Source organism: Nannobrachium achirus (assembly GCF_963921795.1).
Source record: "Nannobrachium achirus genome assembly, chromosome: 14".
Taxonomy (NCBI): domain Eukaryota; kingdom Metazoa; phylum Chordata; class Actinopteri; order Myctophiformes; family Myctophidae; genus Nannobrachium; species Nannobrachium achirus.
This window is the reverse complement of record NC_137821.1, coordinates 54,642,972-54,659,443: the sequence shown is the minus strand read 5'-3', so window position 1 is coordinate 54,659,443 and position 16,472 is coordinate 54,642,972. Positions and strand designations below refer to the sequence as shown.

General features: G+C 42.0%; 1 protein-coding gene across 1 annotated transcript in view; it reads left to right on the top strand.

The window, feature by feature from the left end:
* The first annotated feature begins 5,025 nt into the window (after positions 1–5,025).
* The window catches only part of LOC308298454 (ras-related protein Rab-38), a 32,035-nt gene continuing 20,588 nt past the window's right edge, over positions 5,026–16,472 (top strand). The window contains exons 1-2 of the mRNA XM_080742049.1: positions 5,026–5,235; positions 7,527–7,749. Coding sequence (XP_080598175.1) covers positions 5,233–5,235; positions 7,527–7,749 — 226 coding nt within the window. The 5' untranslated portion in view covers positions 5,026–5,232. The remainder of the gene's footprint in view (positions 5,236–7,526; positions 7,750–16,472) is intronic.

Genomic DNA, 16,472 nt, shown 5'->3' with positions numbered 1-16,472 from the left:
AGCAGCCCTGAAACATAACGTTGTTTTGGGTTGAAATTGGCACATTTCCTGGGGCAATCTGCCCAGATCATGCATGTCACACGTGTCTTCTTCTTCTTCTTCTTTTATAGTTTTTTTACTCTCAAAAAAGCTTCTGCAATGTATTGCATTTGAAACTACATCGCAGTGCACATCATGGGCTGATCACTGCTTGCCTCCTGTGAATTGTTTTATTTTTTATTTTGGTTTATTTTATTTTTATTTTGTTGCTGAGTGAAGTCAGCAGACAAAGTGACACGAGTGAGATAAAAAAAACCTGAGTGTGTGAACCAGAAACATCGGTATGTAGGCCTATCGATTCTGACTTTTGCTTTCGTGTCTGATACACGACTGTGGTCGTGACTCGTGACAGGTGAGTGGCCGTCTTGTGATCCAAGGCTACTTTCGTTTCTATCTGTGAAAGCAAAAGTCACACTCGGTCAAATGCATATAGGCCTATAGCCTATGATTGTATTAGACATAAATGGAGAACAGTAGGCTACAAGTATAATATAATAATAGTCTGTTCCAAACCTAAACCTGATTTTGACTAAAGTGCATTCATGTGTTTCTTGCAGTGCTGCACACACAGTACACAGATTACAAAAAAACACTTATTACATGCACAACATGATCCTATTAGGCTAAAGCATTAAATCCAAATGTTTGAATCGACGTGTTTGAATGGATGGAATGCCCATAATCCCTCTTTCAATTCAAGTCTCCAAAGGCCTAAACAAATACCCAACATAGCCTCTAATCCCGCATCCGTAAATAGGCTAATATTTGCAACACTGCTCTGTTAAAAATTAACACTTTCATTTGTAGTGTGTAGGCTAGCGAGGCTATCCTGTTACAACCCTGAAAGGCTTTTACAATCCAAATAACGCACAGCACAGCTGTCCTATGTGTATCAATATAATCGATAATCAATAGGTCAGTGAGTCAGTGGAAGCTCCATGCAGCCTTAGTAATAGTCAGGGGGCACGGTGGCACAGTGGTTAGCGCTTCTCCTCACAGCTAGAAGGTCCTGGGTTCGATTCCCGCCGGGGGATGCTATGGACGCTGGGGGCGTGGTCCCTCCTCCGCGTCATCAGCGCCCACACCCTTGGTGGGGTTGGCGAAAGGGCCTTTCTGTGTGGACTTTGCATGTTCTCCTAGGGTTGATACCCTCACAAAAACATGCAGTAATCCTGGTCTCTCTATAATGCCTCCCCCTGGCCAGCTGGGGCGCTTGATGGAGGGGAAAGGAACTGGTTGGAATAACGTGTTCCTTCCATGCGCTACGTCCAAACCGGGGAAATCCCCACTGTCAGGTGAAAAGAAGCAACTTGGACTCCTCATGCATAGAAGGAACCATGAGGTCAGTCCGTTGTCTCCCCAGGCGCGGCAGAGGGAGAGCAGAGCCCAGGATTACATAGGCAATTGGCACTGGGTGAAAAATGGGTTACAAAATCGTGGGATAAAAATTATATATAAAAAAAAGGTAATAACCTAAATTGTTGGTTCTCAAAGTGGAGTCCGGGGACCCCTAGGGGTCCTTGAGGCAGTTGAGGGAGTTCCAGGGGGTCCCCAGCTAAATGATAGTTAGGAGCCAAATGGACCCTTATGGGTCTGTAACTCTGAGAGTGTACAAATGGAGGGTCCACTTGGTTCCATTTGTACAGAGTTAAATGAACATTGATTTTATACAATATAAATTGGGGTCCCAGAGATAGAAAATGGGGGCCCGTAGCCTAATGCATGTCAAACTGGGGGTCCTTGAAATTAAAATGGTTGGGAATCAATGCTAAAGATCTTCTCTAATGGGGCTCCCTGGCATATCTTTTCAAATGGGGGTCCGCGGTGTCAATTTGGGGGTCCTTAGTGGCCTAAAACATTGGTTGTCAAAGTGGGTTCTTTTAGCAGGCTCTAAATTGACCCTTATAAGTCTGGTTCCATACACTGTCAGAGTTAAGGGGAGACCTTGAAATGTAAACGTTTGAGACCCAGTGGCCTAAAGCTAAAATGTTCCCAGTAGTATAGCAGTCAGGTGGGCAGGGTGCCAGCATGGAGCATTGCGTAGCCTGGTCGGTATGCAAACATTCTAGTGGTCCGCTGGTCCCAGTCCATCCATTCCCCCGGAGAATAATCCACTCACGTTAGAGCATTAGAGCCATTAGATTTAGTAACCAGACAGCATTCTGACGTGTGCATTGCAAATGCAAATGGATATGTAATTAGGCTAATATTGGCTTATGTTACAACAGGAGATAGGCCTATAGGCTAAACTAAAAGTCAGTTTGTTTTCTGTATTATGTTTTTTTTCCTTTCTTTTTTTTCTTCCTTCGGGGTCATGGACTATAGTACTGTAGGCCAATTGTAGGCTATAGCCTATATTTGCTGGTTGTACGGCTAAACAAACGTTGTCTCATATATCAGCCTTATAAAGCATTAATTATTATAATAGTCCTTCTGACTGGCACGCTCGGATCATTCACAAATGCGATGTTTGGCTAATGTCGAGTCATAGGCTATTCATTCTTGTTGTAGGCTATTTTCCAAATAGTGAATTTCGTGGTGATGAACGCACATCACCAGAACGTAGGCCTGCATGGCTTTGCTATTGATTTGGCTCTGACTTGAATCAACAGGGATAGATAGACATCAAGCGATCAAACGCATATAGGCCTATAATAGATGGCATGAGTTGTAGCTTATTAGCCTATAGCCTTTAGAGTGTAATGGTCTTACATTGTTCAGGACCTGCGCCGTTCCCCAATCAGGATGCGGGCTCCATCATCATCGCGCCGAGGAAAGAATCCGATGTATCCTTTGTGAAGACCGGAGGAAAGTAGAGAGAAGAAATCGCCCGCAAAAACACCGTCCGACGCAGGCTTCGTGCTAGCCTGATTTCTCTTTTTTAAAGCCCTCTAAAACAACGCAGGCTCGGTGGGCCTGTCCGTCAAAACCCGATCCTGCTGGATCTCCTCCTATAAAGAGACCTAATAAAAGACAGGCCCCGAAACACAGCAGCCAAGCAGGCAACACGCGCAGGTGCACGAACCAAGACAAAGTCGCGGATCTACTGGCCGGTTCTTCTCCGATCTGTTCCCGAGCCCAAGATGAGGAGGCAGGGTGTTTTGCTGCTGGTTCGAGGGGGATTCCCAGGGTGTTGTAGACTTGTAGTGCTAGCAGGACGGGCTGTTTGTGTAGGTGTTTGCTGATGATGATGATGATGATGAAATGGCAGCAAGTAGCAGACAGCATCACATAGCCTGACTCATCCCGCATCAGTACCACTACCGTAATGACACGCGTATGCACGCACACACCACCCACACACACCAGAAGAACGACCCCCATCCCCGCGTCGTTATCTAGGCTAAATTTAGTAAACGTTTGGCTACGTTTGAAGGCATAACATGTGCAAAGAAATATATTGAAAAGCCTATTAGACACTTTGATTTGGCATATGACAATTGACTAAACTATCTAAATATTTCACACAGAATGAAGAAGGAGGACCCACACATTTTTGCTGAAAATATTTATAGCCAATTGGAATTCTCCAATTTCTAGACGTCATGTTTAATGCCCAATTAACGTTCAATTTATTCATTTGACAAAAAAAAAACTTATCAAAATGAATGAAGAAGAAGGCTATATAATATAGCATATTTTCTTTCCACAGATAGGTCTATAGGCTATAGTATTGTCAATGTTTGATATTATATCATTAAAAAAAAATATGAAGTTTAAAAGAAGGCATATAGATATGAGCTTCCAATTATTTGTCTAATTGTCTGTGAAATGTTTCAAATATAAGAACAGACTCGCTCTCCGTTGTGTGCGCACCAACAACTGATCGCTCAGTGCGTTGTCACGGAACGGAAGTAGACGACGTGCAGGACGGTAGATGTAGTTCTCTTTCACATCGACGAGCTGTGTAGGCAGGGGGTGTGTAAGTTGTTACAGCTGTGTAACCATGCATGTGCGCACGGGTCCACGCACGCGCACGTGCGCGCGAGGGAGCATTTTGCAAGGGAGAGCAGAGCAGAGAAGAGCTCAGCCTCAGATGTGTGAAAGATAGCAAGATGGGAGGGGGAAAATTTGACTGAGAGACAGAGAGAGAGAGAGAGAGAGAGAGAGAGAGAGACAGAGACAGAGAGAGAGCGCGAGAGAGGGAAATTTTAACTGAGAGAGAGAGAGACAGAGAAAGAGAGAGAGAGAGAGAGAGAGAGAGAGAGAGAGAAATACTGTAGGATAGGCTAGGCTATAAATACCAGGCTAATACATTTCTCTGCATGCCAATGCAAAACTTTGAATTTGATTGATTGATTGATTGATTGATTGATTGATTGATTGATTGATTGAATTAATTAATTAATACTTTAGTTCTCATAGGAAAAGTACAGGACAGTAGGCCTACAGTTCAGATAAAGGTCTGCTAAGAAAGCACAATGGCTTGATTGGGGTTCTTTTGTTGGCTACTCAATTCATATACAAATACAGTATAGCCTACTATGCAAAACAACATATCGAGGCCTTGGAGTGCAAAGGCGCGTGATTTTTTATTTTTTATTTTACAGGACATATTTCCATTGATTGTAATTACTTAATTAAAATATGTTGAAGCCTATTAGGCTACTTTAAAAAAAAAAAAAAAAATGACAAAAGTCACTTGCGCACTTTGCGCTCCAAGTACTCAATAGGCCTATAACAGCCAGGAAAAAGACAGACAGTCAGACAGTCAGAGTCAGACAGTCAGACAGACAGACAGACAGACAGACAGACAGACAGACAGACAGACAGACAGACAGACAGACAGGCAGGCAGACACAGACAGACAGACAGACAGACAGACAGACAGACACAGTATCGTGTCAGTGTCAGGAGAGAGAGAGGGTGTTTGTTCGTCCCAGAGAGAGACGGCTCCAGGGCGGCTATTTAGCTCTCTCACACGCGCGCGCACACACACGCGCGGAGCGCAAACTGTGTGTTTGTGTGTTACGAGTGACGACTCGACGAAGAGGAGCGGACACGGCGGAGCAGAGAGAGATGTGCACACTCATGCAGATCACACAACTTGGCCGTAGGAGATAACGAACGAGACGACAGTTTGTTCTCTCTCTCTCTCACTTTACTTTTACATGACGGCTGTTGCACAGATCGGTGCACACACAATAGCATGGACCTGGACGGATTAAGAAGAAATACGCACGCAACACTTTTATGGTGAGTTTAAAAGGGAACACATTTCTACCATATGCTGCTTATAGGCTACTACACTTTTGCCATCGCTGTCTATCTGAAAATGTCCCAAATGGGGATTCTAAACGTTTAAAAACAGTGGTTTTCAACCCTTTTCACACCGAGGTCCATTATTTATTCAGCATTTGAGCCATTTGATGAGATTTAGGTCTACAGTTATATTTTCGTCCATCCCTAAACGTCTTTGCCTTTTTTTTAAACAATTAAAAATATATAGCCTACTTGAAATAGCCGATCTACATGTTGTGAGCTTTTAGTTCAGCTATTTGAAATATTCAAAAATGTGTTTTTTTTTCTTCAAAATTGTAAAATATTGATAAAGAGATTATAAGGGGTAGCCCACACAAAATGTAGATTTTGTTTTGTTGTCATTGGATAAGATTGTGTCCACAACTCTCCAGGGACCACCTGGAACCCCCTCAAGGACCACTGTCTGGTTGAAAACCACTGGTTTAAAATAGTTTAAAAAGTAATCAAATCTATGGTGCAGTCATCAAACAACTTTACCCAAAAATCCAGAACTTTTAACATTTAGTTTTTGTTTTACGACTGTGTTTTCTTTTCCAATGATATTTTTCTGCGTGGTACTTTATTTTATGTGTTTGACATTCAATGTTATTATCGGCTTACATGGCGTCCTTATTTAAACTCATATAACATTTATGAGTTTAAATAGGGACCCCAATGTAAGCCGATAAGACTTTTTTGTGTTGTCTATATCCTTTTAGTTGACCTTGTACCAGTGAACTGTACTGTCATGTACCTTTTATATGCAAACCTCTAATACAGTGTTTCTGAAATGGGGGTACGTGTACAATTAGGGAATGCGGGGGTACTGCAGGGGGTAGGTGAGAAAAAATGAGAATAAATGAAAAATGCTGTAGTCAGGGGAAGGGGGTACTCGGCTTCAGAAATCAGGGGGGGGGGGGGGTTTCAGCATGCTACAAAGCATCATATGACCAGTTGTAGCATGCTGAAATACTAAAATATCTAAATTGAACAGAAAATATCTCAGGATTGTGTTGATCGTGTCCCAAACAACAATAAAAATAAGATATGGTTGTCCCAGAGGTGAACTGGCCCTTTAACTATTTTATACTTTAGCTATTGAAAAATAGCAGATATACAAGCTCACAGCGAGTGCCACGATGCAAGCTTGTAGATCTGCTATTTTTGAAAAGTCGTGAAAATGTGTGCTTTCAATATATGTATTTTTTAAGCAAACATTTGTAACTCAGTTGCTGCTTCTGGGGGGTCCCTGGAACTAAATAGTTTGAGATGAGGATCCGTGGCCAAATATCATTTTGGTATTGGTACCACTGATATATTTAAAAAAAAAATCTAGATTAAAAAAAATAGCAGATCTACAAGCTGTGCGCTTGTACGTATATCTGATATTTTTCAATAGTTAAAGCAAAATAATGTGTTTCCAGTCTAAATTGGTTAAACCCCCTCCCCCTATGAGGAACATTCATGGGGGGCCCGCAGTGAATCCTTGTACCCAGGGCCCAGAATTTGGTGCGACACCGCTGAATGCAGCCAAAAAAGTTTGAGAACCCACTGCTCTAATAAAAATCCTCAATCCATCAATCAGACGCTGTGTGAGCCATGGGGTAAACAGATACATTCCTAATGGTCTCTGCTTCCAGGGGTGTCGCACCAAATTCTGGGCCCTGGGTACAAGGATTCACTGCGGGCCCCCCATGAATGTTCTGCATAGGGGGAGGGGGTTTACCCCTTTTAAATTGGGAACTCATTATTGTGTGCTTTAACTATTGAAAAATAGCAGATATACAAGCTCACAGTGCAGCACCGAGTGCCACGCTGCGAGCTTGTAGATCTGCTATTTTTGAAAAAACGTGAACATTTTGTGCAAGTCTTTGAATATTTTGGAAAAACCTATGTTTCTATGTCAGCGGTGCTCAAACTTTTTCATGTCAAGGACCCCCAAAATGATATGTATTTGGCCACGGACCCCCAAAATATTTAGTTACAGGGACCCCCCCAGAAGCAAAATTTTAGTTACAAATGTTCGCTTAAAAAATACACATATTCAAAGATTTGCACACATTTTCACGACTTTCCCAAAATAGCAGATCTACAAGCTCACAGTGACAAGTTAGCTTGTGAGCTTGTAGATCTGCTAAAGTATAAAATAATAAAGGCCCCTCCTCCTTGGGCCCTAGGAACTCAGTCCCACTTGTGACGCCCCTGAACAGATACATTCCTAATGGTCTCTGCTTCCTTCACAACAGACTCTCCACTTGTCTCCAGTCCAGACAGCCATGCAGCAGGAGCGCCTGTTGAAGGTGCTGGTCATCGGGGACCTGGGCGTGGGCAAGACCTCCATCATCAAGCGCTACGTGCACAAGATCTTCTCCCAGCACTACCGGGCCACCATCGGCGTGGACTTCGCCCTCAAGGTGATCACCTGGGACCACAAGACGGTGATCCGCCTGCAACTGTGGGACATCGCCGGTGCGTACATTCAGTTTACACCCCTTTCTACTGTAGCCTATTGCAGTGGTTCTCAACCTGTGGGTCGGGACCCCCTAGAAGGGTTCCCAAATTATTTTTGGGGGGGTCCCCAGATGATTAACTTAATGTGCAACATTGTTTTCTCACTCAACAGTAAACAAACCAACATAAAGTTTAAGTGTTTAGTAGGGATGGGACTACGCGCGATATTATCGTTTATCGTGATAAAAAACACTCACGATAAACGTGCGTTGTGAGCTTGTAGATCGTCAGTTTTTTGGCAAATGTTCCGCCACAGGATAATGGATTTTGATTATTGTGACAATATCGTAAATCGCGATTTCTTTGGTCACAATAATCGTGATATGAAATGTTCATATCGTCCCATCCCTAGTGTATAGATATCACATTTCTAAAGTGACAATTTAAGGACTCTAAAATGACAAATTAAACATTGGCAAAATTGTCAGATAGGCCTATTAGAGGCAGAAATTGTGAAAATAACAGATCTACATGCTCACAACGCCTCGCGTTGCGAGGCGTTGTGAGAACCGTGTTATACAAATGTAATGCCTCAACTCTTAGTGCTCGTCAGGGTGTGGGGGTCCCCAGTTAAAATATGATTATTTTGGGTGTCGCGGCCTGAGAAGGTTGAGAACCGCTGGCCTATTGGAACATGGCAATATGGAGTGCTATGTCTATCGATGGCAATGGTTCTCATTTCTCAACCTTTTCAGACAGGCCTTTTCAAACCTGCCTCTTCCTCTTCCAGGCGAGCTAATAGAATGTAGCTGTAGGATGGGGGGGGGGTTTACGAGGCTAGTGACACCCCCAAATACATTCATATTTGAACTGCCCCCGCACCCCCAACCCACCCTGAAGAACTTGGAATTGTAGGAGTTGAGGCGTTACATTTAGTTTGACTATAGTTTCCACAGATAAATATGGGGGAAAAGGCAATTCGTCGCCAAAACCTCTGAACTCCATTTTTGAGGTTTTTTTTTTTTTGGCATACATCAGGGCTATTGAACCCTTTACATCTGAGTGTTGGTTAAAATAATATTGAACCAATGGAAAGTAGTAAAAAGCCCTTCGGTCAAAACCTCCTAACTCCACTTGAGCTCATTTCCCCCGAAAATGAACATTTCGGAGTTAGGAGGTTTCGGCCCGACAGCAGAAAATTTGTACCTCTTTCTCTGGTAATATTTCACAATTTTGTCCAATATAGTTTTTTTTTTAAATAGTAGGCTATAGCTTTTAGTAGGGCCTATAGGCTATAACTTCTATAGCAATATAGTAGGCCTATTGATTTTATTTTAGCGGTATTAAAACGGTCTTAAATTGTCACTTTAGTGACAATGTATGCGCCGATACCCTATCATCACACTTACTGTATGTTGGTGTTGTTTACTGCTGAGTGAGAAAACAGTGTTGCACATTAAGCTAATCATCTGTGGACCCCCCAGGCCTGCATGGGTCCACTATGGGAGGTGTTAGGAGAAGAATGCGTCTTTTGTATCTCTGCTACTTCGTAATGGTTTATCAGTATCTCCCCTCACCACACTTAATTTGATTTACATACCATCCGACCTCTCCCCCCCCCCCCCCCCCCCCCCCCACACACACACACACACACACACACACACACACACAAACACACACACACAAAGACAGTATTTATGACATATCTTTTTACCTTGAGGTTCCCTCCGTGATGAGCATATATCGTCACTGTCGGGCAGAAACCTCGGATCTCCAAGTTTCGAATTTGTAATTTTTTTCCTTAAAGGAGTAGTTCACCCCCAAAATGACTTTTTTACTATTGATTACTCATGCCATGGAGAGTAGAGTTCAATCATATTTTTAGTTTTTTGTCACATTCCTAAGACATAAATGTGATAACAATAAATGTACCCCCATTCGTTCCGGATGGTGACCCGTTTCGAAACGGGTCACCATCCGGAATCAATGGGGTAAATTTACTCAAATCAAATTTTTGTCTTAGGAATGTGACAAAAACCAAAAAATATTATTGAACTCTACTCTCCATGGCATGAGTAATCAATAGAAAAAAAGTCATTTTGGGGGTGAACTACTCCTTTAAAGTAAAGCACTGCTTCATCACACAAGGCCGTCGCACAAAAGTAGTGAAAACAGCTGATCTACCGCGAGGAGGCGTCGTGTGCTTGTATATATCGGCTGTTTTCACTAGTTCAAATCATTTTAAAAGTGATAAATACAAAACGAACGGTTTTGGACGTACAAGGTTTCCACCCGACAACGACGATATGCTGTGGTGTTTAACCACATGACAGACTGATAAGACACAGCACTGTCATTGAAAAAGCCACAGAAAGAGAGGCGGACTTGGGACCCACCGGTGGCCTACTGACATAGTCTGACATTGTAGATATATGCTGCAAGTAGGGCTGTCTCAATTATTACATAATCGTCTAATCGCAATTATTTTACATAATCGCGATTATTTTTCACAATCGCCATAATCGTGAATGTTGAAAATGTTTCATATATATTCTTTTTAAAGTAAAAAAATGTGGAAATAGCCGATCTACAAGCTCACAACGCGTCGCATCGCGACGCGTTGTGAGCTTGTAGATCGGCTATTTCCACTATCAATGTTATTTTTTAAGCAGAAAGTTGTCAAATATGTCCATAATTTCGTTGTATATTTAGGTTATGTGTCATATCTGCCATGTGCAACTTCAAAGCCTAAAAGCCAAACAGACATGTAATTATCAACGACAAAAACACAATTAAATCGTTAATCGCAATTATTTGAGTGACAATTAATCGTCATGTAAAATGTCATATCGTGACAGCCCTAGCTGCAAGTGTTTGGAAACGGAGTCATTGTGGACACAGCGACACACACATACACATCTATTCCTACTCACGTGTGCGCCTACACACAGGAACATTATCGTTGCTGTCGGTCAGAATCCTTGTAACAAAATGTTTTTAATAAACCAGTAAGACTCCCTAATCGGGAGATAAGCGACCGCCAGGTCGCATACACAAACTTTGAAGACAATGGTAGCCAATCAGGAGGGAATATGGGAAATGGGACAGATCCATGTTGATGACATGACTTTAGAGATACTGTGTACCGCTTTGCGTGATTTTAGGGCAAAATCTGTAGGAGCAGTGTGCAAAAATGTGTTTTGCAAGGATCGGCCTAACGGTGGCGCTAGAAGAGGGACATGTGAGAAATGAGGGGGAGGTTGTGGTTTGGCAGCCGATGAGTGTGTGTGCAAAGTTTGGCATGGATAAGGGCAACGGTGGCGGAGATATGAGTAGGGCAAAAGTGTGACGTGACGTGTGACGGACAGACTGACAGACAGACGCGTGGAGGTTTTGATAGAGACTGCGACCTGACGGTCGCAATGAATGCCCTACTTGATCACGCAACGAAAGCATCAAAAGTAGCAGATCTGCAGGTTCGAAACGCGGCGCAAAGCTACTTTTGAATTTGAACCTGAGAGGTAACAGTTTTGGACAAAGGCGGTTTCCACATTCCATGCATGTATGTAGGTACAAATACACACTGCAGGCGTTCCTTGTCAGCTTGTGGAAATAAGTTAGTTGCTCTGTATTTACACTGTATGTGTGGGTGTCCTGTATCCTTTCTGCTCATTGCTAATGTCGAAAATTCAAGTCAAAGTGTGCTCTGATGGAAAAAGCCTTAAATACAACCAAATAGTGCAGTGATAAATTTGTCAAACCCTCAGATCGCGCCTTTTCCGCGCGTCCGTTTTATGGTGAAGATAGGAGAGGACAAGAGTGTTAAAGTAAAAATATGTATTTAATAATCAAGCATAAGGTTAAGAATATTACAGATTTAATGATAGAAATGTGATTAGGGATGGTACGATAATTGATATTATGGTGTTAAAAGACACTCACGATAATCGTATTGTAGAGATGTGATTTATCGTGATATCGTCCTCCGTCATAGACTGGGATCAATTCACCTTTTATTTGCCGAGCTGCCACTTAAACCCTCTATAATTGGTAAAAGGTACTTAGAATATACGTACTTGATACAGGTTTTTTCCCACACTATCAAATGTCTTTGCCAAAAAATAGCCGATCTACAAGCTTTTAGATCTGCTGTTTTTTGGGCAAATGTTCCACCCCAGGATAATTTTGATTATCGCGATGATATCGTCCCATCCCTAAATGTGATACAGAGACTCTGGGCTCAAACTACGCTTCACTCATCAGCAACAAGTTGTACCGAGGCCAGTTTGCGAAGGCTGCACTCTCGCTATCTATCCCTGAGCCCTCTTTGTGCCAAAAATATAGGTTGGTCTCAGACAGGAGGCAACATCTCCACTTGTCGCTCAGTTGCATCAGTTCAGCAAAAGCTAGGGTATGGCAAAGATGGGAGTGCTCATGGAAAATAGGCATTACATTTTGGATAATAACACGGTTGTTAAAATAGCAGATCTACATGCTCACAACGCCTCGCGCTGCAAGGCGTTGTGAGCATGTAGATCCGCTATTTTCACAATGTCTGAAAAAAAATAAACTTTTGTCAGTTTTTTACACAGGTTTCTACGGTTTCTTGGGCTGGATATGGCAGCCTGGAATGGTTTTTCAAGCGCAGCTAAACTTAGCATGTTAGTAAACGTGCCACAATTAACAATAATGCATTGCACCTGTGCAGCTGACCTGCGGAACCTGGGAATATACCATCTTGTCAAGATGGGGAGAATACAAGTGGGGAGAATATAATTATAATATCTTGTTAAAGTGACCATTATGTTAAATTCTGCATTTGTAGTTATTTTACTGTAATTTAACAACATAATAACCAGAACAGATAGACAAAGAGACATTCATGCATTTATATTTAAAAGTAACTTTTATTTCGCCCCCTGGACCCAGGGTATGGCAGCTGCATACCCCTGCCATACCCAATTGACGCCCCTGTTGTCGCTTGCCGATCTGCGTTTCTCGGGAGGAGAGTTTCGCAACATACCTGTAATATGTTTCGGAATAGGGAAGAACAGAGAGAAACATAGACCACGAGTGCAGATTCAAGTGCAGATAAACTGCTACTTTCATAACTTTTGTCTCGTCAAAGGTTAAGAATCAGGAAACAATTGCAGATAAACAATTTCTTTCACTATCTTCGTCTCGCAAACATTAACCTATCAGACACTTTTACATTTACACCCTTTCTGTCAATTCATCTGCAGTTTTGTAAGCTAACTTGAATCTCACACCTGCTGCCTTTCTACTAAATACAGTTTGCCCTTTTCCTTCGTTTTGAGGTGACCTTTGGTCAAGGGGCCAAAACTGAAAAGTGCTTCAGAAATGACTTTTTAATTAAACATTATATGCATTTGATTAATTCTTTACTTTTAAATGTCTTTCTATGTTATATTAAAGGAAATAGTTAAAAGAACAATATGGAAAGTTATTTTGAATGTTATTGCAATAGATTTGTAAATATTATGGTAAAAGGCAACTTCTTTAATGGCGTTTTTGTCCATTTTGAGTATACAAAAAATTACTCCATTCAAGACACACATCACACCAAAATGGATAACATAGCAGGTCACAGAATAACAGCAAGACTAAGAATAAGAACATTTACAACATTGAAAATGTGTCATGCTAACTAGACAATATGACAATACAATTGAATATAACATGACAACACTCAATGCTGATGGCAAACTGTACCGTCCTGGGTATTATTATTATTATTATTATTATTATTATTTCTTCATTGTCAGTTTATTAATTGTCAAATTAGTTTTTGTACCAAGCTGCACAGGCACATCCATATGCTCCACTGCAGTAAATCCCTCTTTTACGACAGAGACGATGCCTTGTACTGCACTGGTTTCCACTTGCCTTGCATCCACAAACTCTAAGTTCCAACCATCTGGCCTGAAGAGGTTCTTAAGTTTAAAGCTGGGGGACCAACCTGCCTTCTACCATGTGCCAGCCACAATTGATTGGTGAGGGTAGCTTTGGATACCCTTGTTGATTGTGGGTCCTAATGATGAGTCAAGGCATCACTTGTTGGCGGCAATGTATCAAGATTGGCTTTCAGTTTTCAAAACAGGCCACAGAAAACGGCATGAATTGATTTGCTGGTTGATTTTGAGTGTGCATACAAACAGCCAATGAGATAGTAGCTGTACTTGGTACTTCATCCTCACCAAAGTTGTGGAGAAGTTGAGGGCTGGAACTATTTCCAGGCTCTCTTTTTTCCTATAGTGAACTGACAAGGAGATCATTAAATGCTAACAGGCCATTTAGTATCTCTCTTGACATTTTGATATCTTTAACTTTTTCATGTATCCACATTTCTTGTCTCAGTTGGTATGCAAACATAAGAATTAACACCAGCACATCTGTGCCTGCAGAGAATGATGTGCCTCTGATAGCCTTGGTTGTTGCATCAGCTGAATGTAGAAGTACAGTATGCAAGTAACAGCTTCTTAATACTTAATATGAAGCCTGCAGTTGAGGAACATCAATCACAGCAACAGATGACACCTTTTCAGGATCCTCAAACCCTCCACTAATACCAATTTCCTGATCATAATTGGAACTACAGTATCTTCTCTAACTCATTTGAGGAAATGGGTCAGATTGGCTTTGTTTTCAACCATTTCAATTAAGCTAAATATCCCTGTCCGGCTTCACACACTTGGTTCAGATTTTTTCAAGCTTGGCATCTGCACTGTAGAGCCTTGAGGAAGTTTTTGGTTTTCTCTTTGAGAGGCTGTGTTCTCTTGGAGAGGCTTTATTCTTTGTGACCAGTTGGTTCCCAACAAATGCAGTGATCATTTTCCCTGGGCTGTAGGGAAAAGGATTTTAAAGGATATCAGTGAAGGATATCAACAATCAACAGCTCTCTAAGCCTTATACCCAACATCTGGGGTGTCTCACACTTGCAGCAGGTCTAGGTTTTATTGTTACATCTTGTGTACAGGCAGCCTTTTTTTCTCCTTCAGACAATGCAGCAGCATTGGTAATGATAATAACAACAGTAAAATAAGAAAGAGAGTTCTCATGAGATATGAAGTGTTTAATGTCTATCTAAAATGTTCTCTCTCTCTCTCTCTCTCTCTCTCTCTCTCTCTCTCTCTCTCTCTCGCTCTCGCTCTCTCTCTCTCTCTCTCTCTCTCTCTCTCTGTGTGTTTTAAATTATTAAGGTCACTGGCTTGTGTGTGCTAGAGATAAGGTTAGATTAAGGGTTAATCACATTGACCCTAGTGGCCCCATCCACGGGCATGTCATGACACGTGAACCTTCGGTAAAAAAAAAAGTAGAACATTTGCCCAAAATAGCCGGTCTTCAAGGCAAGCTCACAATGCATGATCTTGTAGATTGGCTATATTTTTGGCAAAGAGATGTGGTGTGTGTGTTGAGGGAAGAAATTAGGGGGCCAAGTTTAGACCCCGGGGGCATCCTGGTCACCCAAGTGTAGTCAAAGCAAAGGACCATAACAGTGTTCCTGCATGTTGGCTGATTGATCAAGGCTCACTCACTGTATACCACTATTGATTCAATTACTCAGATAAGTTCGGTATGACTTCTCTGTTGCTGCCCCTGAACTCTGGAATGAGCCCCCTCCTGCCCAAGTTAAAGTCAACTCCGCCCTAAATTAAATGACTGTCCATGGGGGTCTATTAGGCTATTGTTTTTTTGTTTTTCTCTGGTTTTGCTGTGTTGCTGTATTCTTATACAGTATGTATCTCTTTTACTTTTTACTGTGATCTTTTTGGTCAACTCTTTGGACAACCCCACCCGTTCACTCAGATCAGCCAACACAGGGATGCTGACAGAACCCTCACTAAAAACCCCAGAACAAAAATCCACTCGTCCTAGACAATTTGCCATCCTGGCCCCCAAACTGTGGAATAAACTCCCTGTCGCACTTAGAACTACAGACTCACTCCCTAGCTTCCACCGTGGACTGAAGACTCACCTCTTCAGACTCCACCTAAACTCATAGCACTACTGTGACACTCCCCTTCCCCAATAATAAAGGTATCTATCTATCTATCTATCTATCTATCTATCTATCTATCTATCTATCTATCTATCTATGACCATACACGAATGACCCTCAATGAAGCTACAGTAGATAGAAGTTTTAGGTTTTAGAAGGTTTTTTCTTTTTTTTGTTACTGATTAGGTGCATGGTCTACCTAAGCTATTGTTTTTCTAGATTGATATTCCTATACATTTGTTATATTGTTGTTAACACCTTGACGTCCGAAATAGAATGGTGGTTGGTAGATTAGCCGTGACATTTCTATTATTGTATTGTGATCTGAGACATAATATTATGTTTATAAACATGACCCCGCAGCCCCTCCATCTTGAACAGCGCCGCTGTTTTTTCTTTTTTTTTTCCCCCCAGGCCAGTAACTCACCATGATTTTCTCGATTTCCGTTGGGATAGAATGGGGGTTTTGGCCGATCGTCGATGTCCCCGTGCGTTTCGCGTGCGCGATCCTTTCACGTAAATGTCCCCGCAAATAGTCCATGTGTGACTGAAGAACAGAACTGAAAAGTTTCGCTAGCATAGCCCCAAGCATGGCTGCAGGAGGAGCTCGAGTGTGTAGACAGTAAACGGATGGGTGGAAGGTGCCTTGGAGAAGGAGAGGCGCTGACGTCACCTCTGCTTCATGCACGGTCTGCATGAGCTATCAGTGCACGAGTGGTGA